Source organism: Nerophis lumbriciformis, linkage group LG39 (assembly GCF_033978685.3).
Source record: "Nerophis lumbriciformis linkage group LG39, RoL_Nlum_v2.1, whole genome shotgun sequence".
NCBI lineage: Eukaryota > Metazoa > Chordata > Actinopteri > Syngnathiformes > Syngnathidae > Nerophis > Nerophis lumbriciformis.
In genome coordinates, this window is record NC_084586.2 from 16,200,001 (window position 1) to 16,227,801 (window position 27,801).

Below are 27,801 nucleotides of genomic sequence, written 5' to 3' on the forward strand. Positions count from 1 at the left end.
GCAGTATGCCGGGGCCATTTTGTGCCCTTCCTGACTGTGTCAGACGTACGTCTCCGCCATTTTGTGCCCTTCCTGACTGTGTCAGACGTATGCCTCCGCCATTTTGTGCCATTCCTCACTGTGTAAGTAGTGAGGTACGCCGGTGCCAATTTGTGTAGCAGAGGTACGTCGGGGCCATTTTGTGCCCTTCCTCACTGTGTCAGACGTACGCCTCCGCCATTTTGTGCCCTTCCTCACTGTGTCAGACATACGCCTCCGCCATTTTGTGCCCTTCCTCACTTTATCAGCGGTACACCGGCGCCATTTTGTGCCCTTCCTCACTGTGTCAGACATACGCCTACGCCATTTTGTGCCCTTCCTCACTGTGTCAGACGTACGCCTCCGCCATTTTGTGCCCTTCCTCACTGTGTCAGTCGTACGCCTCCGCCATTTTGTGCCCTTCCTCACTCTGTCAGACGTACGCCTCTGCCATTTTGTGCCCTTCCTCACAGTGTCAGCGGTACGTTGGCGCCATTTTGTGCCCTTCCTCACTGTGTCAGCAGTATGCCGGGGCCATTTTGTGCCCTTCCTGACTGTGTCAGACGTACGCCTCCGCCATTTTGTGCCCTTCCTCACTCTGTCAGACGTACGCCTGCGCCATTTTGTGCCATTCCTCACTGTGTAAGTAGTGAGGTACGCCGGTGCCAATTTGTATAGCAGAGGTACGTCGGGGCCATTTTGTGCCCTTCCTCACTGTGTCAGACGTACGCCTCCACCATTTTGTGCCCTTCCTCACTGTGTCAGACGTACGCCTCCGCCATTGTGTGCCCTACCTCACTGTGTCAGCGGTACGCCGGGGCCATTTTGTGCCCTTCCTCACTGTGTCAGACGTACGCCTCCGCCATTTTGTGCCCTTCCTCACTCTGTCAGACGTACGCCTCTGCCATTTTGTGCCCTTCCTCACTGTGTCAGCGGTACGTTGGCGCCATTTTGTGCCCTTCCTCACTGTGTCAGCAGTATGCCGGGGCCATTCTGTGCCCTTCCTGACTGTGTCAGACGTACGCCTCCGCCATTTTGTGCCCTTCCTCACTGTATCAGACGTATGCCTCCGCCATTTTGTGCCCTTCCTCACTGTGTCAGCGGTACGTTGGCGCCATTTTGTGCCCTTCCTCACTGTGTCAGCAGTATGCCTGGGCCATTTTGTGCCCTTCCTCACTGTGTAGAGGTACGCTGGCGCCATTTTGTGCCCTTCCTCACTGTGTAGAGGTACGCCGGCGCCATTTTGTGCCCTGCCTCACTATGTCAGAGGTACGCCGGCGCAATTTTGTGCCCTTCCTCACTGTGTAGATGTATGCCGGTGCCAATTTGTGTAACAGAGGTACGCTGGTGCCATTTTGTGCCCTTCCTCACCGTGTCAGAGGTGAGGTACGGCGGTGCCACTTTGTGTAACAGAGGTCCGCCGGGGCCATTTTGTGCCCTTCATGACTGTGTCGTGCTGACTTCATTGTGAGTCATCATCGCTGAGATAAAGAATTAGTTTTTTTTCGGGGCTGCTCGCAAGGTCAAGAGCGAGCTGTCGTGCTGACTTGTTTGTTTCGCTGATCAAAAAGCTCACGAGCCCAAGCTAAATTTGGCAATTTTATGCAAAGCGCGCGCTCTCCTCTCTCTCCTTTGGAGAACGACGCCTTCTTCAGTCGGCAGCTGTTTCCTGTCCGCACCTTTTTTTTTTTGCCGACTTACAGAAAAAAACACTTTGTTTGGCACAAATCTGGATAAATTTGCTATTTCAGAATTTTTTTTTTGTTTGTTTCTATTTTTAATACACTTTCCTTAATTTCTCTGTGAATATTCAGTGCTGGCTCATAATTGGAGCGTTGTTGTGCTGTTCTAGTTATTTGTCGCTGTATTTTCACTAGGGGTGTCCAGATCCTGATATCGAAAATATCCGATTATGTCAGACTGTCTAAAATCTCTGATATTAGCACCCAATATGAATAGAATAGAATATATCTTTATTGTCATTGAACATTGTACAACAAAATTGCAAGCAAAGTAATCAATATATGTTATATATATATATTTAATATATTAATATATGTATATAGACATTCCATCCAGTATGCAGAGCCCATGTGATTTCAACAACACCCGCAGCAATGTAGCTCCCTTGGCTAGCTCGCGCACCTAAAGTTTGTCCATAAACAATGCAAAGCTGCTCCTATAACTTTCTAATCCTCGTCTCCATGGAGGCCAATGAACAACATTTTCCACAGGAGGAGGAAAAGTTGGTCATGCGACACCCCGAGAGAGCAGCCATGCTAATTGCTAAGCTAGCTTTAATGCAGGGATGGCAAAACTGGTTTTCATTGAGGGCCACATCGCAGTTATGGCTGCCATTTAGAGGGCCAGTTGTAACAGTTAATATGACTTTTTTGTCCCCATGTATTTGAATACTACATTTTTTTCATACCCTGAATAAAAAATGTCTGTAGATTTTACAGTAAAAAACTGACAGTCACCAGAAGTTATTGTAAAATATACAGTGTTTTTTGTACAACATAAAGTAATACAGGAAATGTTTTTTTTTATACTGTAAATTATACAGTGTTTTTTTTTTTTTTTTTTTTTAATTTACAACATATTAGTGTAAATAGAAAAACAGTACCACTGTTAGTTTTTTCTGGCAACTGATCTGCCATTTATTTTTTTACTTTACTTTAATTCCATTTACAGTAAGACACCAAAAAAAAAACAAACATAGATTTTACGGTAAAAAACTGGCAGCTCTGTCGACATAATTTTACTGTAAATAAAAATAAAAAAAAGTTGTAGTTTTTCGATTTCCAGTTATATGCTATTAAACCACTGTAAATGTTCATTCATTATATATCTTTTATTATTGAATGTATCAAATGTGATGAATATTTAATGGACCGCAATGGAAACAAGGCTTTTGGCTTTTTGTGCCATCCATTTGCCTTTTTAAAGCATTACATGGATTCAATTCTTTAAGATGTCAATAAACTTGTCAATCAATCAATCCATCAATCAATATTTATGACAAGTAAATAAAAAATAAAATTAACTTTTATTAATTTATGGTCATGATTTATGTTCGGGCCAGCACGGTGGTACAGGGGTTAGTGCATGTGTCTCACCAATACGAAGGTCCTGAGTTCAATCCCGTGCTCGGGATCTTTCTGTGTGGAGTTTGCCATGTTCTCCCCGTGACTGCGTGGGTTCCCTCCGGGTACTCCGGCTTCCTCCCACCTCCAAAGACATGCACCTGGGGATAGGTTGATTGGCAACAATAGTGTGATGAGGTGGCGACTTGTCCAGGGTGTACCCCGCCTTCCGCCCGAATGCAGCTGAAATAGGCTCCAGCACCCCCCGCCACCCCAAAAGGGATAAGCAAGGCAACTTTAGGATAGGATAGGATAGGAGAGGTCTTTATTGTCATTGCAACAAGTACAACAAAACTATGTTTTCAGCACAAACCCGTTCAAGATTAGACAAACAAACAGTGTACAGGGTTACAGCACAGGAACGCTGATGGGTCGCCACGAGGCGCCCCGTAAAAGGTGGGGAAAAAAGGTAAATCACTGGGGAAGAAGATGAGTAAAAAAATACAATCTAGACTGGGCTCCTAAGGGGGCCTAGTCTGGAGTGGGAAAAAACCTCCATGCTATGTACACAAAAACACGTTACATATAATCACGACAATTTGCAACAGAGGGGCGGGGGGAGTTGGGACCTTGGAGGTCGACTGCTGCTATGAAGCGCTGCCAGCCGTCCATCACCCCGAAGGGGAATCAAGCGGTGGTGAAGGCGTGGGGTGGGGGAGGGTGTGTGTGTGCGTGTATATGCCCATTGTCATGGGTGTGTTGATGTAGTGTCCATAGGCCTGGGGCCGTTCTGCATGCAAGCAAAAGTTCGACTCCAGGTGTCGTTGAGGAGGGAGGGAGGTCAAAAGCATCCATCATTGAGGTGTCCTCTGGGATGTTTTCAGAACAGCCTGCTCCTGCGTAAATGCCATTCGAGGGAGTCAAATCGTAGATTAGGATTTTTGTTTTCCCGCGAGCAGACATTCTATTCGCCCATGCTGGCCCTCATATCCAATGTTTCCCTTTCAACCAGCTTTTCCATGATGTGATCCATCTTGCGATTCAGTTCAGAAATCGCCCCAGTCTGTGATCCCACAGCCCGGCCCAAACCTTCTATTGCGACGAACAGCCTTTGGGCCCCTTGAGTGGCTGCCATCGTCTTACGAATTTGCCGATACACCAGAGCAATGCCCAGCCCAATCAGCACGTGCCCCACGATCACGGTTCCAAATAGGTAGATGTCTTCCACGTCCTCGATGGAAAGGACTGAGAGGCACATGATTCTCCATTTATCCCAGGAATCTCTCACATGCCCCGCAGCAATGGTTCCATCAGGGCAGTCAGGCTCCCCAGAACCTCTTTTCCTCGATTTTGTCAATTGAGTCGTGAGTCCAGTGTTACGATCCGCTGCCCAGATCATAGTTTGTTTATGTTTGAGTCACATGTGTTTTCAGCACCTTGAGTTTCGTTTGTTTCTGTTGCCATGACGGCAGATTGTACGCACCTGCCTCTGGTTAGTGTTCGGGACGCGCACCTGTTGCCCGGGCACTAATCAGAGGGCTATTTAGTCTTTGCACTGGCCTCACTCGGTCTGGCTTCCTAGTTTGTTCCCATACAACTGATGACGACGTTTATTTCATGTTCTTTAGCTGCTAGTTTTCACGCTAGGCTATTTTGGTTTACTAGCTCCCACGCTAGCCCTTTTGTTTTGCCTTTTGTGCTACGTGCATGTCTTTTGTTTATTCATCGTATGATTTATATTTTAAATAAATCATATACCTACCTGCAAGCTGTGTCCGAAGCCGTCTGCATCCTTGGGAGAACCACATCCGCATCACGATGCGACCCCGTCGTCACATCCAGCTGATCATTTCCATGTCTGATGTTTAGATTTGGAGGACAGCGCAAAGAAAGAGGTTTCAAAAAAGTGTAGACAAGACAAAACAAAGAGAGCAAGCAGGGAGAAGAAGGGAGTAGACAAAAATGCGACCGGCCTCACCAGAGGCAACACAGAAAAAAAATAAGCCTTTTGTCTTCCCAGACTAACCCACAAGGCAGCTCTAACCTCTATTACATAGTGAAACCCAATATCTAAGTTACATTCAAACCAGTGTGGGTGGCACCGGGAGCAGGTGGGTAAAGTGTCTTGCCTGAGGACACAACGGCAGTGACAAGGATGGTGGAAGCGGGGATCGAACCTGGAACCCTCAAGTTGCTGGCACGGCCACTCTACCAACCGAGTAATACCGCCCCAATAACAGTATCGGCCAATAAACGAAGCAAAAAGACAGCACTCACTAGGGACCCCCCCATGAAATGTGGCACTATTCCTATAGTTGGCTATAAACAAGCTATAAATACAGCGTCATGTGATGGAGCGTCGCCGCGCTTATTGACGAGCGAGTCCAAATGCCAGCTGTCCGATATGCTAAATATCATCCCGCATCGAGCGCCGGGTCTGGCACATACGCACACTGCAGACCATTAATTCCAGGGATGTATGGTGAGGTGTGCACTCTATATATGTCACATTGATTGTCGCTTAGGAAGACGCATGGCTCCAACACGGCCCGGCTGTGTCTGTCCCGCTCTGGCTACCAGGCCCCGTTCGGAGCCACTAAAGCTGTCTCCCGGCCGTGTTACTCGCCGCATCGATGAAATCTGTGTCAAGCACGGCGCTGTTGTTTGCTGCAGCCTCCCGGTCGGGGGGCTGCATGAGCCGGGGGAGCCGCGGTTCGTCAGGGACGAACGTGGCTGTCGTTGCAGCCGAGTGTTGTGAAAGATCAATCAATCAATCAATCAAAGTTTACTTATATAGCCCTAAATCACGAGTGTCTCAAAGGGCTGCACAAGCCACAACGACATCCTCGGTTTAGATCCCATATCAGGGCAAGAAGAAACTCAACCCAATGGGATGACAATGAGAAACCTTGGAGAGGTCCGCAGATGTGGGGACCGCCCCCTGGGCGACAGGTACAATGAACGTCGAGTGGATCTAACATAATATTGTGAGAGTCCAGTCCATAGTGGATCTAGCATAATAGTGAGAGTCCAGTCCATAGTGGATCTAGCATAATAGTGAGAGTCCAGTCCATAGGGGATCTAACATAATAGTGTGAGAGTCCAGTTCATAGTGGATCTAACATAATAGGGTGAGAGTCCAGTCCACAGTGGATCTAACATAATAGTGTGAGAGTCCAGTTCATAGTGGATCTAACATAATAGTGAGAGTCCAGTCCATAGTGGATCTAACATAATAGTGTGAGAGTCCAGTCCATAGTGGATCTAACATAATAGTGAGAGTCCAGTCCATAGTGGATCTAACATAATATTGTGAGAGTCCAGTCCATAGTGGATCTAACATAATATTGTGAGAGTCCAGTCCATAGTGGATCTAACATAATAATGTGAGAGTCCAGTCCATAGTGGATCTAACATAATATTGTGAGAGTCCAGTCCATAGTGGATCTAGCATAATATTGTGAGTCCAGTCCATAGGGGATCTAGCATAATATTGTGAGAGTCCAGTCCATAGTGGATCTAGCATAATAGTGTGAGAGTCCAGTCCATAGTGGATCTAACATAATAGTGAGAGTCCAGTCCATAGTGGATCTAGCATAATATTGTGGGAGTCCAGTCCATAGTGGATCTACCATAATAGTGTGAGTGCAGTCCATAGGGGATCTAACATAATAGTGTGAGAGTCCAGTCCATAGTGGATCTAACATAATAGTGTGAGTCCAGTCCATAGTGGATCTAGCATAATATTGTGGGAGTCCAGTCCATAGTGGATCTAACATAATAGTGTGAGAGTCCAGTCCATAGTGGATCTAACATAATATTGTGAGAGTCCAGTCCATAGTGGATCTAACATAATATTGTGAGTCCAGTCCATAGTGGATCTAGCATAATATTGTGAGTCCAGTCCATAGGGGATCTAGCATAATAGTCTGAGAGTCCAGTCCATAGTGGATCTATCATAATATTGTGAGAGTCCAGTTCATAGTGGATCTAACATAATAGTGAGAGTCCAGTCCATAGGGGATCCAACATAATAGTGAGAGTCCAGTCCATAGTGGATCTAACATAATAGTAAGAGTCCAGTCCATAGTGGATCTAACATAATAGTGTGAGAGTCCAGTCCTTAGTGGATCTAACATAATAGTGTGAGAGTCCGGTCCATAGTGGATCTAACATAATAGTGTGAGAGTCCAGTCCATAGTGGATCTAACATAATAGTGTGAGAGTCCAATCCATAGTGGATCTAACATAATAGTGTGAGAGTCCAGTCCATAGTGGATCTAACATAATAGTGTGAGAGTCCAGTCCATAGTGGATCTAACATAATAGTGTGAGAGTCCAGTCCATAGTGGATCTAACATAATAGTGTGAGAGTCCAGTCCATAGTGGACCTAACATAATAGTGTGAGAGTCCAGTCCATAGTGGATCTAACATAATAGTGAGAGTGCAGTCCATAGGGGATCTAACATAATAGTGTGAGAGTCCAGTCCATAGTGGATCTAACATAATAGTGTGAGAGTCCAGTCCATAGTGGATCTAACATAATAGTGAGAGTCCAGTCCATAGTGGATCTAGCATAATAGTGTGAGAGTCCAGTCCATAGTGGATCTAACATAATAGTGAGAGTCCAGTCCATAGTGGATCTAACATAATAGTGAGAGTCTAGTCCATAGTGGATCTAGCATAATATTGTGAGAGTCCAGTCCATAGTGAATCTAACATAATAGTGAGAGTCCAGTCCATAGTGGATCTAACATAATAGTGAGAGTCCAGTCCATAGTGGATCTAGCATAATATTGTGGGAGTCCAGTCCATAGTGGATCTAACATAATAGTGTGAGTCCAGTCCATAGTGGATCTAACATAATAGTGTGAGAGTCCAGTCCATAGTGGATCTAACATAATAGTGTGAGTGCAGTCCATAGTGGATCTAACACAATAGTGTGAGAGTCCAGTCCATAGTGGATCTAACATAATAGTGTGAGAGTCCAGTCCATAGTGGATCTAACATAATAGTGTGAGAGTCCAGTCCATAGTGGATCTAGCATAATATTGTGAGAGTCCAGTCCATAGTGGATCTAATAAAATACTCTGAGAGTTCAGTCCATAGTGGATCTAACATAATATTGTGAGAGTCCAGTCCATAGTGGATCTAACATAATAGTGTGAGAGTCCAGTCCATAGTGGATCTAACATAATAGTGTGAGAGTCCAGTTCATAGTGGATCTAACATAATAGTATGAGAGTCCAGTCCATAGTGGATCTAACATAGTAGTGAGAGTCCAGTCCATAGTGGATCTAACATAATAGTGTGAGAGTCCAGTCCATAGTGGATCTAACATAATAGTGTGAGAGTCCAGTCCATAGTGAATCTAACATAATATTGTGAGAGTCCAGTCCATAGTGGATCTAACATAATATTGTGAGAGTCCAGTCCATAGGGGATCTAACATAATAGTGTGAGAGTCCAGTCCATAGTGGATCTAACATAATAGTGTGAGAGTCCAGTCCATAGTGGATCTAACATAATAGTGTGAGAGTCCAGTCCATAATGGATCTAACATAATAGTGTGAGAGTCCAGTCCATAGTGGATCTAACATAACAGTGTGAGAGTCCAGTCCTTAGTGGATCTAACATAATATTGTGAGAGTCCAGTCCATAGTGGATCTAACATAATATTGTGAGAGTCCAGTCCATAGTGGATCTAACATAATATTGTGAGAGTCCAGTCCATAATCGATCTAACATAATAGTGTGAGAGTCCAGTCCATAGTGGATCTAACATAATAGTGTGAGAGTCCAGTCCATAGTGGATCTAACATAATAGTGAGAGTCCAGTCCATAGTGGATCTAACATAATAGTGTGAGAGTCCAGTCCATAGTGGATCTAACATAATAGTGTGAGAGTCCAGTCCATAGTGGATCTAACATAATAGTGTGAGAGTCCAGTCCATAGTGGATCTAACATAATAGTGAGAGAGTCCAGTCCATAGTGGATCTAACATAATAGTGTGAGGGTCCGGTCCATAGTGGATCTAACATAATAGTGTGAGAGTCCAGTCCATAGTGGATCTGACATAATAGTGTGAGAGTCCAGTCCATAGTGGATCTAACATAATAGTGTGAGAGTCCAGTCCATAGTGGATCTAACATAATATTGTGAGAGTCCAGTCCATAGTGGATCTAACATAATAGTGAGAGTCCAGTCCATAGTGGATCTAACATAATAGTGAGAGTCCAGTCCATAGTGGATCTAACATAATAGTGTGAGAGTCCAGTCCATAGGGGATCTAGCATAATAGTCTGAGAGTCCAGTCCATAGTGGATCTAGCATAATATTGTGAGAGTCCAGTCCATAGTGGATCTGGCATAATATTGTGAGAGTCCAGTCCATAGTGGATCTAACATAATAGTGTGAGAGTCCAGTCCATAGTGGATCTAACATAATAGTGAGAGTCCAGTCCATAGTGGATCTAACATAATAGTGTGAGAGTCCAGTCCATAGTGGATCTAACATAATAGTGTGAGAGTCCAGTCCATAGTGGATCTAACATAATAGTGTGAGAGTCCAGTCCATAGTGGATCTAACATAATAGTGTGAGAGTCCAGTCCATAGTGGATCTAACGTAATAGTGTGAGTGCAGTCCATAGGGGATCTAACATAATAGTGTGAGAGTCCAGTCCATAGTGGATCTAACATAATAGTGTGAGAGTCCAGTCCATAGTGGATCTAACATAATAGTGTGTGAGTGCAGTCCATAGGGGATCTAACATAATAGTGTGAGAGTCCAGTCCATAGTGGATCTAACATAATAGTGTGTGAGTGCAGTCCATAGTGGATCTAACATAATAGTGTGAGTGCAGTCCATAGGGGATCTAACATAATAGTGTGAGAGTCCAGTCCATAGTGGATCTAACATAATAGTGTGAGAGTCCAGTCCATAGTGGATCTAACATAATATTGTGAGAGTCCAGTCCATAGTGGATCCAACATAATAGTGAGAGTCCAGTCTATAGTGGATCTAACATAATAGTGAGAGTCCAGTCCATAGTGGATCTAACATAATAGTGAGAGTCCAGTCCATAGTGGATCTAACATGATAGTGTGAGAGTCCAGTCCATAGTGGATCTAACATAATATTGTGAGAGTCCAGTCCATAGTGGATCTGGCATAATATTGTGAGAGTCCAGTCCATAGTGGATCTGGCATAATATTGTGAGAGTCCAGTCCATAGTGGATCTGGCATAATATTGTGAGAGTCCAGTCCATAGTGGATCTAACATAATAGTGAGAGTCCAGTCCAAAGTGGATCTAACATAAAATTGTGAGAGACCAGTCCATAGTGGATCTAACATAATATTGTGAGAGTCCAGTCCATAGGGGATCTAACATAATAGTGTGAGAGTCCAGTCCATAGTGGATCTAACATAATAGTGTGAGAGTCCAGTCCATAGTGGATCTAACATAATAGTGTGAGAGTCCAGTCCATAGTGGATCTAACATAATAGTGTGAGAGTCCAGTCCTTAGTGGATCTAACATAATATTGTGAGAGTCCAGTCCATAGTGGATCTAACATAATAGTGTGAGAGTCCAGTCCATAGTGGATCTAACATAATAGTGTGAGAGTCCAGTCCATAGTGGATTTAACATAATAGTGAGTCCAGTCCATAGTGGATCTAACATAATAGTGAGTCCAGTCCATAGTGGATCTAACATAATAGTGTGAGAGTCCAGTCCATAGTGGATCTAACATAATAGTGAGAGTCCAGTCCATAGTGGATCTAACATAATAGTGAGAGTCCAGTCCATAGTGGATCTAACATAATAGTGTGAGAGTCCAGTCCATAGTGGATCTAACATAATATTGTGAGAGTCCAGTCCATAGTGGATCTAACATAATAGTGTGAGAGTCCAGTCCATAGTGGATCTAACATAATAGTGTGAGAGTCCAGTCCATAGTGGATCTAACATAATAGTGTGAGAGTCCAGTCCATAGTGGATCTAGCATAATAGTGTGAGAGTCCAGTCCATAGTGGATCTAACATAATAGTGTGAGAGTCCAGTCCATAGTGGATCTAACATAATAGTGTGAGAGTCCAGTCCATAGTGGATCTAACATAATAGTGTGAGAGTCCTGTCCTTAGTGGATCTAACATAATATTGTGAGAGTCCAGTCCATAGTGGATCTAACATAATACTGTGAGAGTCCAGTCCATAGTGGATCTAACATAATATTGTGAGAGTCCAGTCCATAGTGGATCTAACATAATAGTGTGAGAGTCCAGTCCATAGTGGATCTAACATAATAGTGTGAGAGTCCAGTCCATAGTGGATCTAACATAATATTGTGAGAGTCCAGTCCATAGTGGATCTAACATAATAGTGAGAGTCCAGTCCATAGTGGATCTAACATAATAGTGAGAGTCCAGTCCATAGTGGATCTAACATAATAGTGAGAGTCCAGTCCATAGTGGATCTAGCATAATATTGTGAGTCCAGTCCATAGGGGATCTAGCATAATAGTCTGAGAGTCCAGTCCATAGTGGATCTAACATAATATTGTGAGAGTCCAGTCCATAGTGGATCTAACATAATAGTGAGAGTCCAGTCCATAGTGGATCTAACATAATAGTGAGAGTCCAGTCCATAGTGGATCTAGCATAATATTGTGAGAGTCCAGTCCATAGTGGATCTGGCATAATATTGTGAGAGTCCAGTCCATAGGGGATCTAGCATAATAGTCTGAGAGTCCAGTCCATAGTGGATCTAACATAATATTGTGAGAGTCCAGTCCATAGTGGATCCAACATAATATTGTGAGAGTCCAGTCCATAGTGGATCTAACATAATAGTGAGAGTCCAGTCCATAGTGGATCTAACATAATAGTGAGAGTCCAGTCCATAGTGGATCAAACATAATAGTGAGAGTCCAGTCCATAGTGGATCAAGCATAATATTGTGAGTCCAGTCCATAGTGGATCTAGCATAATATTGTGAGTCCAGTCCATAGGGGATCTAGCATAATAGTCTGAGAGTCCAGTCCATAGTGGATCTAGCATAATATTGTGAGAGTCCAGTCCATAGTGGATCTGGCATAATATTGTGAGAGTCCAGTCCATAGTGGATCTAACATAATACTGAGAGTCCAGTCCATAGTGGATGTAGCATAATATTGTGAGTCCAGTCCATAGTGGATCTAACATAATAGTGTGAGAGTCCAGTCCATAGTGGATCTAGCATAATAGTCTGAGAGTCCAGTCCATAGTGGATCTAACATACTATTGTGAGAGTCCAGTCCATAGTGGATCTAACATAATAGTGAGAGTGCAGTCCATAGTGGATCTAACATAATAGTGAGAGTCCAGTCCATAGTGGATCTAGCATAATATTGTGAGAGTCCAGTCCATAGTGGATCTGGCATAATATTGTGAGAGTCCAGTCCATAGGGGATCTAGCATAATAGTCTGAGAGTCCAGTCCATAGTGGATCTAACATAATATTGTGAGAGTCCAGTCCATAGTGGATCTAACATAATAGTGTGAGAGTCCAGTCCATAGTGGATCTAACATAATAGTGTGAGAGTGCAGTCCATAGTGGATCTAACATAATAGTGAGAGTCCAGTCCATAGTGGATCTAACATAATAGTGTGAGAGTGCAGTCCATAGTGGATCTAACATAATAGTGAGAGTCCAGTCCATAGTGGATCTAACATAATAGTGTGAGAGTGCAGTCCATAGTGGATCTAACATAATAGTGTGAGAGTCCAGTCCATAATATTCATATGAATTCATATTTGCCCCGCTGCCTTGTAGGTTAGTCTGGGAAGACAAAAGGCCAGGGGAGCACACCCTGAGAGAAAAGCAAGTGCTGGTAGGCGCACCATAGGCGGTCCTCCGACAGACCGGAGCTCCGGCAGCCTCCTGCAGCTGTGAGGAGGTGCCGGTCGTCCTGGGTTTCCCTTGCCACCGGATACAGCTCCCCACGGCGAAGAAGTGACGTTTGAGTCTGCGCGTCTCCCTCGTCGAAAAAGACCTCAACGGCGGAGTGGGTGGATGATGGTTGCATAGAAGCTCCGCAACGGTCAGAAAGGCGGAAGAAGGCTGCAGCAAAGATGGGCCGCCAATTGTCTTGGTCTCCATGCCATTGGACCCTGGCCTTCTCTTTGCCAAGGACAGTGTGGTGGCTATCTGTGCACCAGTCTCCCCACTTTAAAAGATTTCACGCACAGGCGTTCTCCTGAAGGCAATCCCACCAACAGGAGGACAATCATACTCGTTTCGAGTGATCACCGACGACAATTCATATGAATATTAAAGTCCCCCATTATAATTATATTGTTGGCGTGCGTCACTAGATCAGCGACAAACTCTGAGAATTCACTGATAAAGTCCGAATAGGGCCCAGGGTGCCGATAGAGAGGCAGCGGTGTGACAGACCTCATAGTAAACACCTCAAATGATTTATATTTATTACTTAGGTTTGGGGTAAGATTAAGGTTTTCATTGTATATTAGTGCGACCCCCAAACCCCTTTTAAGGGGACGGGCAATATGTGCATTCGTATAGTTAGGAGGAGATGCCTCGTTCAGCGCAAAAAAATTGTCTGGTTTGAGACAGGTTTCGCTAAGACCAATGACGTTAAAATTATTGTCTCTAATGACCTCATTAACTTAGAACGTTTTGGGAGACAATGATCTTATGTTTAAAAAGCACATATCATAGGTAGTGGGCCGTTTTGAGGAATTTTTGTTAAAGTTATCCGGAGTAGTAATATTAATAACGTTGCGTTTATTTTGCGTAGTGTGCTTTAAATAATTTCGACCTTATCTAGGAATTGATATGACGGGAATCTTCAGATTGTTTGCTTGGTGCTGCGATATACTGAATGCGTCATAATTTGCCACCTCAGTGGAATGCATGTCCACCTCTGGCACAGTCACTGCAGAAAAAACATTATGTGAGTTGTGTATTATTCTAGGAGAAATGCTATGTGTGCAGAGATTTTTCAGCCTGGCTAGTTCTAGCTTAACTGACTCCTCACCCGGACTAACAGACTCTGTAATTGCCTGCGACCGGGCTTGCTCTAGTGTAGTTAGTCAAGTGTGACTCAAACAATAATCTATGTTCCTAGTTGAAAGGAGTTTGACACCCCCCCCATCTAGTTGGTTCGGTTCATCATCGTCCATTCCTGCCCTCGTTCTGCCTTTTTAAACCCAAGCTGCCGTCCATACATCCCATAATATGATTGGTCACAAGCTCACGCCGCATTGTGGCCGTTTTGGCAAGGAACACACGCACGGCTGTTACAATCCTCTGAGGACACTCATCGACCCGTGTGTGTGTGTGTGTGTGTGTGTGTGTTTGTGTGTGTGTAATGCAATGTGCATAATTATGCCAGGTGGCCCGCCTCTCGCTGCAACTAATTGGTTCCGCGACTGTCAGACCTCGTGCCACAAATTCCAACATGTGAAAACACGTGAGGGCCAATTTAACACTTGACTTGTTTTTTTTTCCAATAAATCAATTAGTAGTCATTCATCCCTCCTTCTCTGGGTGGATGAGATCAGACCAGACAAGAAAATGCTTTTCAACACCTCTGCATAATTGGGATTTGTTATATATTGTTTATATTATATACATACCGTATTTTCCGGACCATAGGGCGCACCGGATTATAAGGCGCATTAAAGGGGCCATATTATTAGTATTTTTTCTCAATCAATCAATCAATCAATGTTTATTTATATAGCCCTAAATCACAAGTGTCTCAAAGGGCTGCACAAGCCACAAAGACATCCTCGGTACAAAGCCCACATAAGGGCAAGGAAAAACTCACCCCAGTGGGACGTCGATGTGAATGACTATGAGAAACCTTGGAGAGGACCGCATATGTGGGTAACCCCCCCCCTCTAGGGGAGACCGAAAGCAATGGATGTCGAGTGGGTCTGACATAATATTGTGAGAGTCCAGTCCATAGTGGATCCAACATAATAGTAAGAGTCCAGTCCATAGTGGGGCCAGCAGGACACCATCCCGAGCGGAGACGGGTCAGCAGCGCAGAGATGTTCCCAGCCAATGCACAGGCGAGCGGTCCACCCCGGGTCCCGACTCTGGACAGCCAGCACTTCATCCATGGCCACCGGACCTGTGCCCACCCCCCCTCCACAAGGGATAGAGGGGAGCAGAGGAGAGAAGAAAAGAAACGGCAGATCAACTGGTCTAACAGGGGGGCTATTTAAAGGCTAGAGTATACAAATGAGTTTTAAGATGGGACTTAAATGCTTCTACTGAGGTAGCATCTCTAATTGTTACCGGGAGGGCATTCCATAGTACTGGAGCCCCAATAGAAAACGCTCTATAGCCCGCAGACTTTTTTGGGGCTCTGGGAATCACTAATAAGCCGGAGTTCTTTGAACGCAGATTTCTTGCCGGGACATATGGTACAATGCAATCGACAAGATAGGACGGAGCTAGACCGTGTAGTATTTTATACGTAAGTAGTAAAACCTTAAAGTCACATCTTAAGTGCACAGGAAGCCAGTGCAGGTGAGCCAGTATAGGCGTAATATGATCAAACTTTCTTGTTCTTGTCAAAAGTCTAGCAGCCGCATTTTGTACCAACTGTAATCTTTTAATGCTAGACATAGGGAGACCCGAAAATAATACGTTACAGTAGTCGAGACGAGACGTAACGTAACGTACAGGAATTATCCAGCCTGGCGCTGGCTAGTTCTAGCTTAACTGACTCCTCACCCGGACTAGCAGGCTCTGTAATTGCCTGTGACCAGGCTTGCTCTGGTGTAGTTAGTCAAATGTGACTTAAACAGTAGTCTATGTTTTTAGACAGGATGATGGCGCCTTCCTGGTTAGGGTGAAGGCCGTCTCTCATCAGCAAGCCTGGTTTGCCCCAGAAAGAGGGCCAATTATCAATAAACGTTAGTCCCTGTTGTCTACAGAAGCTAGCCAGCCACTTGTTAAGTGTAATGTAAAAGACTTCCTTGTGGTCTACATAACATGTGATGGTGGTTCTTTGGTCAAAATGTTGCGTAGATGATATTTTACAGACCATTTTCAAGTCACTTTCTGACAGTCGCTTCAGGATGCGCCGTTTTGTGGGCGGTCTTATTCAATTTTGACAGCGTCTTCTCCCCGTCATCTTCGTTGTAGCGGTGTAGCGTGCAAGGACGGGAGTGGAAGAAGTGTCAAAAGATGGCGCTAACTGTTTTAATGACATTCAGACGTTACTTCAATCAATAACGGAGCAGCATCTCCTCAACCGTGGCTCACTAGTGCAACAACAACGCCGGAAAACCGTCCGACCGGAACTCTCTAATAGTTCCTTGGGTGAATAATGTCAACTCACTACACCGGTATGTTTTAGCGCTTTCATGGCGAGTTTACTGACAGATATAAGTAAGAACTTTACACTACTTTATATTAGAAATGGCAACAGCGGAGGGCTAATGTCCCATAACAAGAAGATAGAGAAAAGAAGAAGCTTATCGACGGACTACAAAGGCGGACGCGCGCAAATACAGATCAGCAGGTAACAGAAGGTAAGAAAAGTTGCTCTTGCATAATATTGCGAAACAAAACGCCAGATAATATGTCTTACCTTATACACACACCATAATAATACTCCTATGTTGAAGCACAGTACAAGCGGTGCAGCTTCATAGCTTACCAAAGTCGTATTAAATCATTTTGATGGATTTTTGAGCGCTGTGTTTAATGTTCTGTATTTTCAATGGAACATATAACATTTTGGTGTTGTTTACTTGAGTCATATTGCAGTCTACACGTATCTCTTATGTGTGACTGCCATCTACTGGTCACACTTATCATTTCACCATGTACCAAATCAAATAGCTTCGAGGTCAGTAAGCACGACCAAAATTGTCCCGTACATTAGGCGCACCGGGTTATAAGGCGCACTGTCGAGTTTTGAGAAGATGAAAGGATTTTTAAGTGCGCCTTATAGTCCGAAAAATACGGTACTTTTTACCTTTTTGTTTTCGCCCTCTTTTTGTGCCCTTGTGTGCATTATCCTTTCCATCCTTTGTAACTGAGCTACTGTGTGGAACAATTTCCCTTGTGGATCATTAAAGTTTGTCTAAGTCTAAATCTAATCCCGTTGCACTTTTTTTTAAAAAAATATTTAAATTATTCTTCAAATATTTTTCCATCTGTAATGTAATATTTATAAACTTATTTTAATATTTTTGAAAAAAAAAAGAGTCAAATCGTATTAAATTTTGAAAATAAGAAGATGTTTGCTGGGTTATAAGACCACAAGATTTTATCAGACCATGTTTAATCCAGATTTGATCCAGATTGGACATTATGCCTTTTGCACTTGTGACTCAAGTGGGTTTGTATGTTTTATGTTTGTATGTAATAATACACAAAAAAATATAATCACCACAAGGCGAATCATAATTATAGCCATACACTGTAATTAAGGGTGTCCGAGTTTAACTTTTTTACTTCCGATACAGCACCTTTGACTATTGGCCGGTACTAATAACGATCCGATATCATTACGTGTAATAGATACTTATTATTATATCACTTTGTATATATTGTTGGGCTCTGCATGCTGGATAGAATGAGCTTCATACTATCGACTTGTTATATCTATTTTTTTTCTTACACTTCTGAGTATCCTTTGCGAGTATGCATTCATTTCAGTGTGTCCCAGGTGTGGAAGTAGTCTTTGACAATACGTTGAATGTGCCAGTTTTGTTATGGTTGCAGGAGGGAGTAGTGACGGCACAGTTCCACAAGGGGGTGATGTTGCTCTTTGTTTTATTATATATATGCAAAATATATATAATAAAACACGATACTAAATATATATACTAAAGAAGAGAATGGAGTGTGAATAATCCAAAAGGGGTGTATGTGTGTGTGACTATGTGTGTAATTAACATACTTGCCAACCTTGAGACCTCCGAATTCGGGAGATGGGGGGGTTGAGGTGAGCGGGGTTGGGGGGTGTATATTGTAGCGTCCCGGAAGAGTTAGTGCTGCAAGGGGTTCTGGGTATTTGTCCTGTTGTGTTTATGTTGTGTTACAGTGCGGATGTTCTCCCGAAATGTTTTTGTCATTCTTGTTTGGTTGGATTCACAGTGTGGCGCATATTTGTAACAGTGTTAAAGTTGTTTATACGGCCACCCTCAGTGTGACCTGTATGTCTGTTGATCAAGTATGCATTGCATTCACTTGTGTGTGAGTACAAGCCGTATATATTAAGTAACTTGGCCGGCACGCTGTTTGTATAGAGGAAAAGCGGACGTGACGACAGGATGCAGAGGAGGCTAAAGGCAGTGCCTTTAAGGCACGCCCCTAATATTGTTGTCCGGGTGGAAATCGGGAGAAATTCGGGAGAATGGTTGCCCCAGAAATTCAGGAGTCTCCCGGGAAAATCGGGAGGGTTGGCAAGTATGGTAATTAATTGTTGTGTATTACCGTGATTTGTTGGGGGAGAGGAGGGACAAAGCAGCAGAAGGTCCGTGAGACAAGCGGTAGGTCCGTGGGGCTGAGAGAGACGTCAAGAGGTCCGTGTGCAAAGCGGGGGTCGGGGATCGAGGGAGGCAGTCCAAAGTCCAAAGGGGAAGTCGAGGCGCACCGCTCGATTATGGAAGACACGGGAAGAATACGAACAGAAGACTAAGTTCCGGCCAGGATCCTTGGGTCCACTGGTCTTAATACAGCTCGCCCTCATCAGTTCCAGGTGTGCAGATTGCTGACTGCCTGTGGGCGTGACGCGGCCAGAGCGAGCAGGGGCGTGTCTCGGCGCGCTACCCAGCTGCTGGACAAAAGCGGGTTCGAGCCCGTGCCGTGACAAATTTTGTATTTTGTTGCGTCCTACAATGTGTTTATACTGCAAGGCTTGTACTTATTACACAGCAGCTTATTTCTCAAAACAAACTTTTTCTGTTACCTGTTTTTGTGTGTATTTGGGGTCTGCGTAAGTCCCGGAAAATGTTTAATCAAACCGTTGTAATACAATTGATAAAATGTTGTGTCGAATCTAAAAGGATGATGTCCTTTTAGCTATTAAGGTCCTGTGTTGTTGACAAATGTTGAAGCCTCGGTGGAGGTCTGTGCTCTTAAAGTGCTCTTATTTCACCGTCAACACCTTTCCTTTCCCCATCTCCCGTTGTCTGCCACGCCTCGTTAGGCAGCGAGGCCACGCGGGAGGGCGGGCGTTGCAGACACACCTTAACGGCCCTCCATTAGACGCCATCACGCTCGTTCCAGACCGCGGGCTCGGGCTTATGCCACGTTGCACGGCCGTGCGGCGTGTTCCGCATCTTTTTTCCCCGGTTAATAGACATTGATTGGAGCCGAGAACGCAGTCTGCCTGGCCTTCTGTCTGAGAACAAAGTGAAACCACAGCAGAGGATGATTGATTGAGATCGCAGTCGGCTGAAATGTCCCCTTTGTCCCCCCCTCCCCCGCTAACAGAATCATCGGACACTCCGAGTCGTACACCAAGCTGTGCTGCAAAGGCTTCTGCATCGACATCCTGAAGAAACTGTCTCGCACCATCAAGTTCTCCTACGACCTCTACCTGGTCACCAACGGGAAGCACGGCAAGCTGGTCCGCGGCACTTGGAACGGAATGATTGGAGAGGTGAGAGCCGGGAGAGTCAACACGACTACTGGATGTACATCTTCTACTACCAAGTACACCGTCTAATGCAGGCCTGGGCAATTATTTTGACTCGAGGAGCCAAATTTAGAGAACAAAATGTGTCTGGGGGGCCGGTATATCTATTTTCAGGAACACTAATACAAAACCTCACAATAATGTCTGATTGAATGCTAAAAAAGTTGGGAAATTGTGTTAGATGTAAATATAAACGGAATACAATGATTTGCAAATCATTTTCAGTCTGGATTGGCAGACCGGGGTGGTGGTTCCTCTCTTTAAGAAGGGGAACCGGAGGGTGTGCTCTAACTATCGTGGGATCACACTCCTCAGCCTTCCCGGTAAGGTCTATTCAGGTGTACTGGAGAGGAGGCTACGCCGGATAGTCGAACCTCGGATTCAGGAGGAACAGTGTGGTTTTCGGCCTGGTCGTGGAACTGTGGACCAGCTCTATACTCTCGGCAGGGTCCTTGAGGGTGCATGGGAGTTTGCCCAACCAGTCTACATGTGTTTTGGACTTGGAGAAGGCATTCGACCGTGTCCCTCGGGAAGTCCTGTGGGGAGTGCTCAGAGAGTATGAGGTATCGGACTGTCTGATTGTGGCGGTCCGCTCCCTGTATGCTCAGTGCCAGAGCTTAGTCCGCATTGCCGGCAGTAAGTCGGACACGTTTCCAGTGAGGGTTGGACTCCGCCAAGGCTGCCCTTTGTCACCGATTCTGTTCATAACTTTTATAGACAGAATTTCTAGGCGCAGTCAAGGCGTTGAGGGGATCTGGTTTGGTGGCTGCAGGATTAGGTCTCTGCTTTTTGCAGATGATGTGGTCCTGATGGCTTCATCTGGCCAGGATCTTCAGCTGTCACTGGATCGGTTCGCAGCCGAGTGTGAAGCGACTGGGATGAGCATCAGCACCTCCAAGTCCGAGTCCATGGTTCTCGCCCGGAAAAGGGTGGAGTGCCATCTCCGGGTTGGGGAGGAGATCTTGCCCCAAGTGGAGGAGTTCAAGTACCTCGGAGTCTTGTTCACGAGTGAGGGAAGAGTGGATCGTGAGATCGACAGGCGGCGTCTTCAGTAATGCGGACGCTGTATCGATCCGTTGTGGTGAAGAAGGAGCTGAGCCGGAAGGCAAAGCTCTCAATTTACCGGTCGATCTACGTTCCCATCCTCACCTATGGTCATGAGCTTTGGGTTATGACCGAAAGGACAAGATCACGGGTACAAGCGGCCGAAATGAGTTTCCTCCGCCGGGTGGCGGGGCTCTCCCTTAGAGATAGGGTGAGAAGCTCTGCCATCCGGGGGGAGCTCAAAGTAAAGCCGCTGCTCCTCCACATGGAGAGGAGCCAGATGAGGTGGTTCGGGCATCTGGTCAGGATGCCACCCGAACGCCTCCCTAGGGAGGTGTTTAGGGCACGTCCGACCGGTAGGAGGCCGCGGGGAAGACCCAGGACACGTTGGGAAGACTATGTCTCCCGGCTGGCCTGGGAACGCCTCGGGGTCCCACAGCAAGAGCTAGACGAAGTGGCTGGGGAGAGGGAAGTCTGGGCTTCCCTGCTTAGGCTTCTGCCCCCGCGACCCGACCTCGGATAAGCGGAAGAAGATGGATGGATGGATGGATGGATTTCAGTTGAATATGCCACAAAGACAACATATTTGATGTTCAAACTGATAAACATTTTAATTTTTTTTTTGCAAATAATCATTAACTTTAGAATTTGATGCCAGCAACACGTGACAAAGAAGTTGGGAAAGGTGGCAATAAATACTGATAAAGTTGAGGAATGCTCATCAAACACTTATTTGGAACATCCCACAGGTGTGCAGGCTAATTGGGAACAGGTGGGTGCCATGATTGGGTATGAAAACAGCTTCCCAAAAAATGCTCAGTCTTTCACAAGAAAGGATGGGGCGAGGGTCACCCCTTTGTCAACAAATGCGTGAGCAAATAGTCAAACAGTTTAAGAAAAACGTTTCTCCAAGTGCTATTGTAAGAAGTTTAGGGATTTTAACATCTACGGTCCGTAATATCACCAAAAGGTTCAGAGAATCTGGAGAAATCACTCCACGTAAGCGGAATGGCCGGAAACCAACATTGAATGACCGTGACCTTCGATCCTTCAGACGGCACTGTATCAAAAACAGACATCAATCTCTAAAGGATATCACCACACGGGCTCAGGAACACTTCAGAAAACCACTGTCACTAAATACAGTTGGTCGCTACATCTGTAAGTGCAAGTTAAAGCTCTATTATGCAAAGCGAAAGCCATTTATCAACAACATCCAGAAACGCCGCCGGCTTCTCTGGGCTCGAGCTCATCTAAGATGGACTCATGCAAAGTGGAAAAGTGTTCTGTGGTCTGACGAGTCCACATTTAAAATTGTTTTTGGAAATTTTCGACATCGTGTCATCCGGACCAAAGGGGAAGCGAACCATCCAGACTGTTATCGACGCAAAGTTCAAAAGCCAGCATCTGTGATGGTATATTGGTGCATTAGTGCCCAAGGCATGGGTAACTTACACATCTGTGAAGGCACCATTAATGTTGAAAGGTACATACAGGTTTTGGAACAACATATGCTGCCATCTAAGCGCCGTCTTTTTCATGGACGCCCCTGCTTATTTCAGCAAGACAATGCCAAGCCACATTCAGCACGTGTTACAACAGCGTGGCTTCGTAAAAAAAAGAGTGCGGGTACTTTCCTGGCCCGCCTGCATTCCAGACCTGTCTCCCATCGAAAATGCATGGCGTATTATGAAGCGTAAAATACGACAGCGGAGACCCCGGACTGTTGAACGACTGAAGCTCTACATAAAACAAGAATGGGAAAGAATTCCACTTTCAAAGCTTCAACAATTAGTTTCCTCAGTTCCCAAACGTTTATTGAGTGTTGTTAAAAGAAAAGGTGATGTAACACAGTGGTGAACATGCCCTTTCCCAACTACTTTGGCATGTATTGCAGCCATGAAATTCTAAGTTAATTATTATTTGCAAAAAATAAATAAAGTTTATGAGTTTGAACATCAAATATGTTGTCTTTGTAGTGCATTAAATTGAATATGGGTTGAAAAGGATTGGCAAATCATTGTATTCCGTTTATATTTACATCTAACACAATTTCCCAACTCATATGGAAACGGGGTTTGTACATGAAAATAAAGAATGCGGGATTTACAATATTAACTATGAACGATAAAACACTGAATATTGACAACATATCATGCAAAAGCGCAGATTCCAACCATTGAAATATTTTGTATAGTTCAATACTTACGGTAATTTAAAAAACATCACTACACATCATAATGGCAGCTACAGTTTCCATCTTAAAGATCTAAAAAAATATATCTGATTTTTAAGAACACTATTACAAACCTCACAATAATGTCCGATTGAATGCTAAAACGTTATGACAGACCGCCTTAAAAACGGAATGGAATTTTTATTTTTTTTACTGAATGAGACACCCAGAATGTGCATTAAAATAAACAATGTGGGATTTACAACATTAACTATGAACGATAAAACACTGAATATTGACAACATATTTTACAATCGAGCGAAACGCAACACAAATGCAACAAACACAGCGAAATATGAACGTGAAGGGTAAAAATCGATCTTAAATATCGAAAAAAAATTGGGGGGGGGAATGTCCTGCGGGCCAGATTGAAAAGCTTAACGGGCCGCATGTGGCCCCCGGGCCTGAATTTGCCCAGGTCTGGTCTAATGAGAGTCAATGCAGGCAACGGAGCGTCACAAAAATAATAACGTTCGAAGTTGCAGGTGGAAAAAGTTCTGATGTGACCGATTCGCATGAAGTCAAATGTTCAGTCAGGAAAAACAAGGGCTTTTCAGTATTGTTGTGGATTGCTTCACCTGCAGGCAAACAAGTTTTTGCATCTTTCAAATCGCTTAAAGTCATGCGTTCCTTCGAGAGAGAGAGACAAAAAGCTGCTGCTGCTGTTTGGGGAGCTTTGGGATTCGCTCCAGTTGCAAAACAACTTTTTGTGTTTTGTCACAGGAACTAAGGCCCCTTTGTGGAAAAAGTAGACGCTTTTAACAGGAGAAAGAACAAAAATGTAATGTAATTTAATTTAATTATCTGATCCCCACCCCCCGCCCCGCAACACCAAGAGGGACAAGCGGTAGAAAATGGATGGATGGATGGATCGATGCATAATTAATATAGAAAATACATAATCACAAGGTCAAGAATGTTTAATTTTTTAACTCCAGACAAAGGTAAACACTTTTAACAAATGAAAAAACATTTTTATTTTATTTTATTTTATTTACATTTAATTTAATTTAATTTAATTTAATGTTATTTTATTTTATTTTATTGTATTGAATTTAATTTAATTTAATTTAATTTTATTTTATTTAAAAGCTAAAATTACAAGGTCAAGGATGTGGTTTAAAAAAACAAAACTCCAGACCAAGGTAGACACTTTTAACAAATGAAAAAACTTTATTTATTTTTATTTATTTTTAATTTATTTATTTTTTTTACATTTAATTTAATTTAATTTAATTGTATTTAATTTAATTGTATTTAATTTAATTTTATTTTATTTAAAAGCTAAAATTACAAGGTCAAGGATGTGGTTTAAAAAAACAAAACTCCAGACCAAGGTAGACACTTTTAACAAATGAAGAAATATACATTTTAATTTAATTTAATTTAAATTGTATTTAAATTAATTTAAAAGCTATAATTACAAGGTCAAGGATGTGTTTTTTTTAAAACTCCAGACAAAGGTAGGCACTTTTAACAAGCCTTCTGCCTGATTGTAGCTGAGATAGGCTCCAGTGCCCCCCGCGACCACGAAGGGAATAAGCGGTAGAAAATGGATGGATGAAATAATGTACTTTTAATTCAATTTAATTCAATTTAATTTAATTCAATTTAATTTAATTTAATTTAATTTAATTAGATTTTTACAAAAAACATAATTACAACGTCAAGGATGTGGGTTTTTTTCAACTCCAAACAAAGGTAGACACTTTTAACAAGGAAAATAATATACTTTTAATTTGATTTAATTTAATTTAATTATATGATTCCCCCGCAACCCCAAGAGGGACAAATGGTAGAAAATGGATGGATGGATGGATCGATGCATAATTAATATAGAAAATACATAATCACAAGGTCAAGGATGTTTATTTTTTAACTCCAGACCAAGGTAAACACTTTTAACAAATGAAGGAATATACATTTAAATTTAATTTAATTTAATGTATTTTAATTTAATTTAATTTAATTTAATTTAATTTAACTTATATAAAAACATAATTACAGGGTCAAGGATGTTTTTCAGTGAGAATCAGTCATAATAATGAGATAACCAATCAATCAAAGTTTATTTATATACCCCTTAATAAAAAATGTCTCATCATTTTCATTATAATGAAGATGATGATAATGAAAATGTTATCTAATTACAATTACAAGATAAGTGATATGAAAAAATAGATAATTGTAGGATCAAGGAGGACTTGTCAGACAAAATAATTATTGAAAAAAAAAAAAATAATTTAATGGCAATTATGTGGTAAATGTATATTCACAGGGTCAAGAATGTTTTCCAGGCGAAATTATTATTTAATTAATTAAAATATTAATGATGACGATGAGGATAATTTATTTAATATAGTTGATATAAAATTACATTATTACAGGGTCAAAGATGTTTATTTTTATAACTCCAGACAAAGGTAGACACTTTTAACAATTTAAGGAATATACATTTTAATTTAATTTAATTTAATTTAAAAGCCATAATTACAAGGTCAAGGATGTGTTTTTTTTTAACTCCAGACAAAGGGAGACACTTTTAACAATGGAAACAATATACTTTTAATTTAATTTAATGTAATTGTATTTATTTTAATTTAATTTAATTTAATTTAACTTATATATTAACATAATTACAGGGTCAAGGATGTTTTTTCAGTGAGAATAAGTATTCAGTTAATAGTCCTAATAATAAGATAATCAATCAATCAAAGATTATTTATATAGCCCTTAATCACAAATGTCTCAATGATGATTAGGAAAATGTTAAATAATTACATTTATAAGATCATTAATAGGAAAAAAATACATAATTGCAGGATCAAGGATGATTTGTCAGACAAAATAATTATTGGAAAAAAATGATAATTTAATGACAATTATGTGGTAAATAATGTCAAATGTATATTCACAGGGTCAATGATGTTTTCCAGGCAAAATAATTGTTTAATTAATTAAAATATTAATGATGAGGATAATTTAATTAAAATGTTACGATAATTGATATAAAAATACATTATTACAAGGTCAAGGCTGTTTTTCAGGCAGAATATTTATTAATATAATAATAACAATAGAGTTAGAATTAGAATGAGGTCGTTCATATATAAATACAAAACTCCACTTAAAAGTATATTTATCAATATACATTTTATTGAAATAAAAACGTAGCCTAATTTTGGATGAAACGATGACATTTGAGGCCCGACAAAACAGACATTTTCACCAGTTCAGTCCAAGCCAATCGATATGAACTGATATTTATTCATCGTGAGTTGCCATAGCAACTGGTTTAAAACGCCAACAATTTTTTTGACAATGTGTACGTGATGTTGTTATGGTTTTGTTGCACGGAGGTTGATCTGCTAACATCCTCCTGCCTCGCTGCTGTGGCGTCTCTTTGATGGACTCTAAAGTGGGTCAATGGTGTGACGGCACACACACACACATGGGCTCACACACACACACACACACACACACACACACACGCACACACACACACACACACACACACACGCACACACGCACGTGCACATCAAACAGCTGCATGTAAGAAGGAGGCTGCGCGAGCAGGTGTTCTTCAGGAGAGGCGCACCTGCTCCTGCTATTCTGCCACCACAAAACTGTTCCCTGCCGCCAAGTTGCCGCTTTTCAGGAGCACAAACGTCCCGTCTGTCACTCGCTGAGTGGTTTTTTGGGTGTGTGTTAGTGCACCTTTAAATTCTCCACCTTTACCCATGTTTGACAAATGTATGATTCCTACTTTAGGGAAGGCCTGTGCCTGTTGTCACTGCACAAAAGTAGGTCTAAAAAAGGCTAGAAAGCACACGTGTCAAACTCAAGGCCCTGCCACATCATTTAAATTGCCCCCCCCCACTTTATTTCAAGTTGCCCGTCTATTTATTGTAACTGGCCCGCCACATCATATATTTGGCATGACAAGTCATTTTATGTGGTCCGTCACATTATTTCATGTGGAACGCCCCATCATTTTAAAGTGGCCCTGAACATCATTTGAGGTGACCCGCTGCATCATTTCATTGGCCTGCGGCTTTATTTTTTGTGGTCCGCCACATCATTTCATGGCTCGCCAATTTATTTGATGTAGTCTGCCACATCATTTTATGTTGTTTAATGTGAGCTACCACACCATTTTTATGGCCCTGCACTTTATTTCACACAGTCCACAAAATTATTTTTTATTTCCGCCGCGTTATTTCAAGTGGCCCGCCACATAATTTTAAGTCGCCCCTCTCACATCATTTAATATGTCCCGCCGCGTCATTTTAATGGCTTGCCACTTTATTTGATCTAGTCCGCCACATTATTGCATGTGGAACACCACATGATTTTAATGTGGCCCGACACACCATTTAAAATGGCGGGCGACCCCTGAAATCGGTAGAAAATGGATGGATGGGCCATTAAAATGATGTACATTACATTATTTTAAGTTCCATCACTTTATTAAGTGGCTGGCCAGATAATTTTATCTGGCCCAACACATCATTTTGTGGTCTGCCACATCATTTGAAGTGGCCCTCCACATTATTTAATGTGTCCCGCCGCATCATTTTATTGGCCCACCACATCATATATTTGGTCCGCCACATCATTTTATGTGGAACGACCCATCATTTTAATGTGACCCTTCTCATCATTTGAAGTGGCCTGCTGCATCATTTTATTGGCCTGTCACTTTCTTTTTTGTGGTTCACCACATCATTTTTATG

General features: G+C 42.6%; 1 protein-coding gene across 1 annotated transcript in view; it reads left to right on the top strand.

Annotated features, from left to right (window-relative positions):
• Positions 1 to 27,801, top strand: part of LOC133577669 (glutamate receptor ionotropic, NMDA 2C-like) — a 193,280-nt gene that overhangs the window by 99,319 nt on the left and 66,160 nt on the right. Inside the window, exon 9 of the mRNA XM_061931646.1 lies at positions 19,581 to 19,749. Coding sequence (XP_061787630.1) covers positions 19,581 to 19,749 — 169 coding nt within the window. The remainder of the gene's footprint in view (positions 1 to 19,580; positions 19,750 to 27,801) is intronic.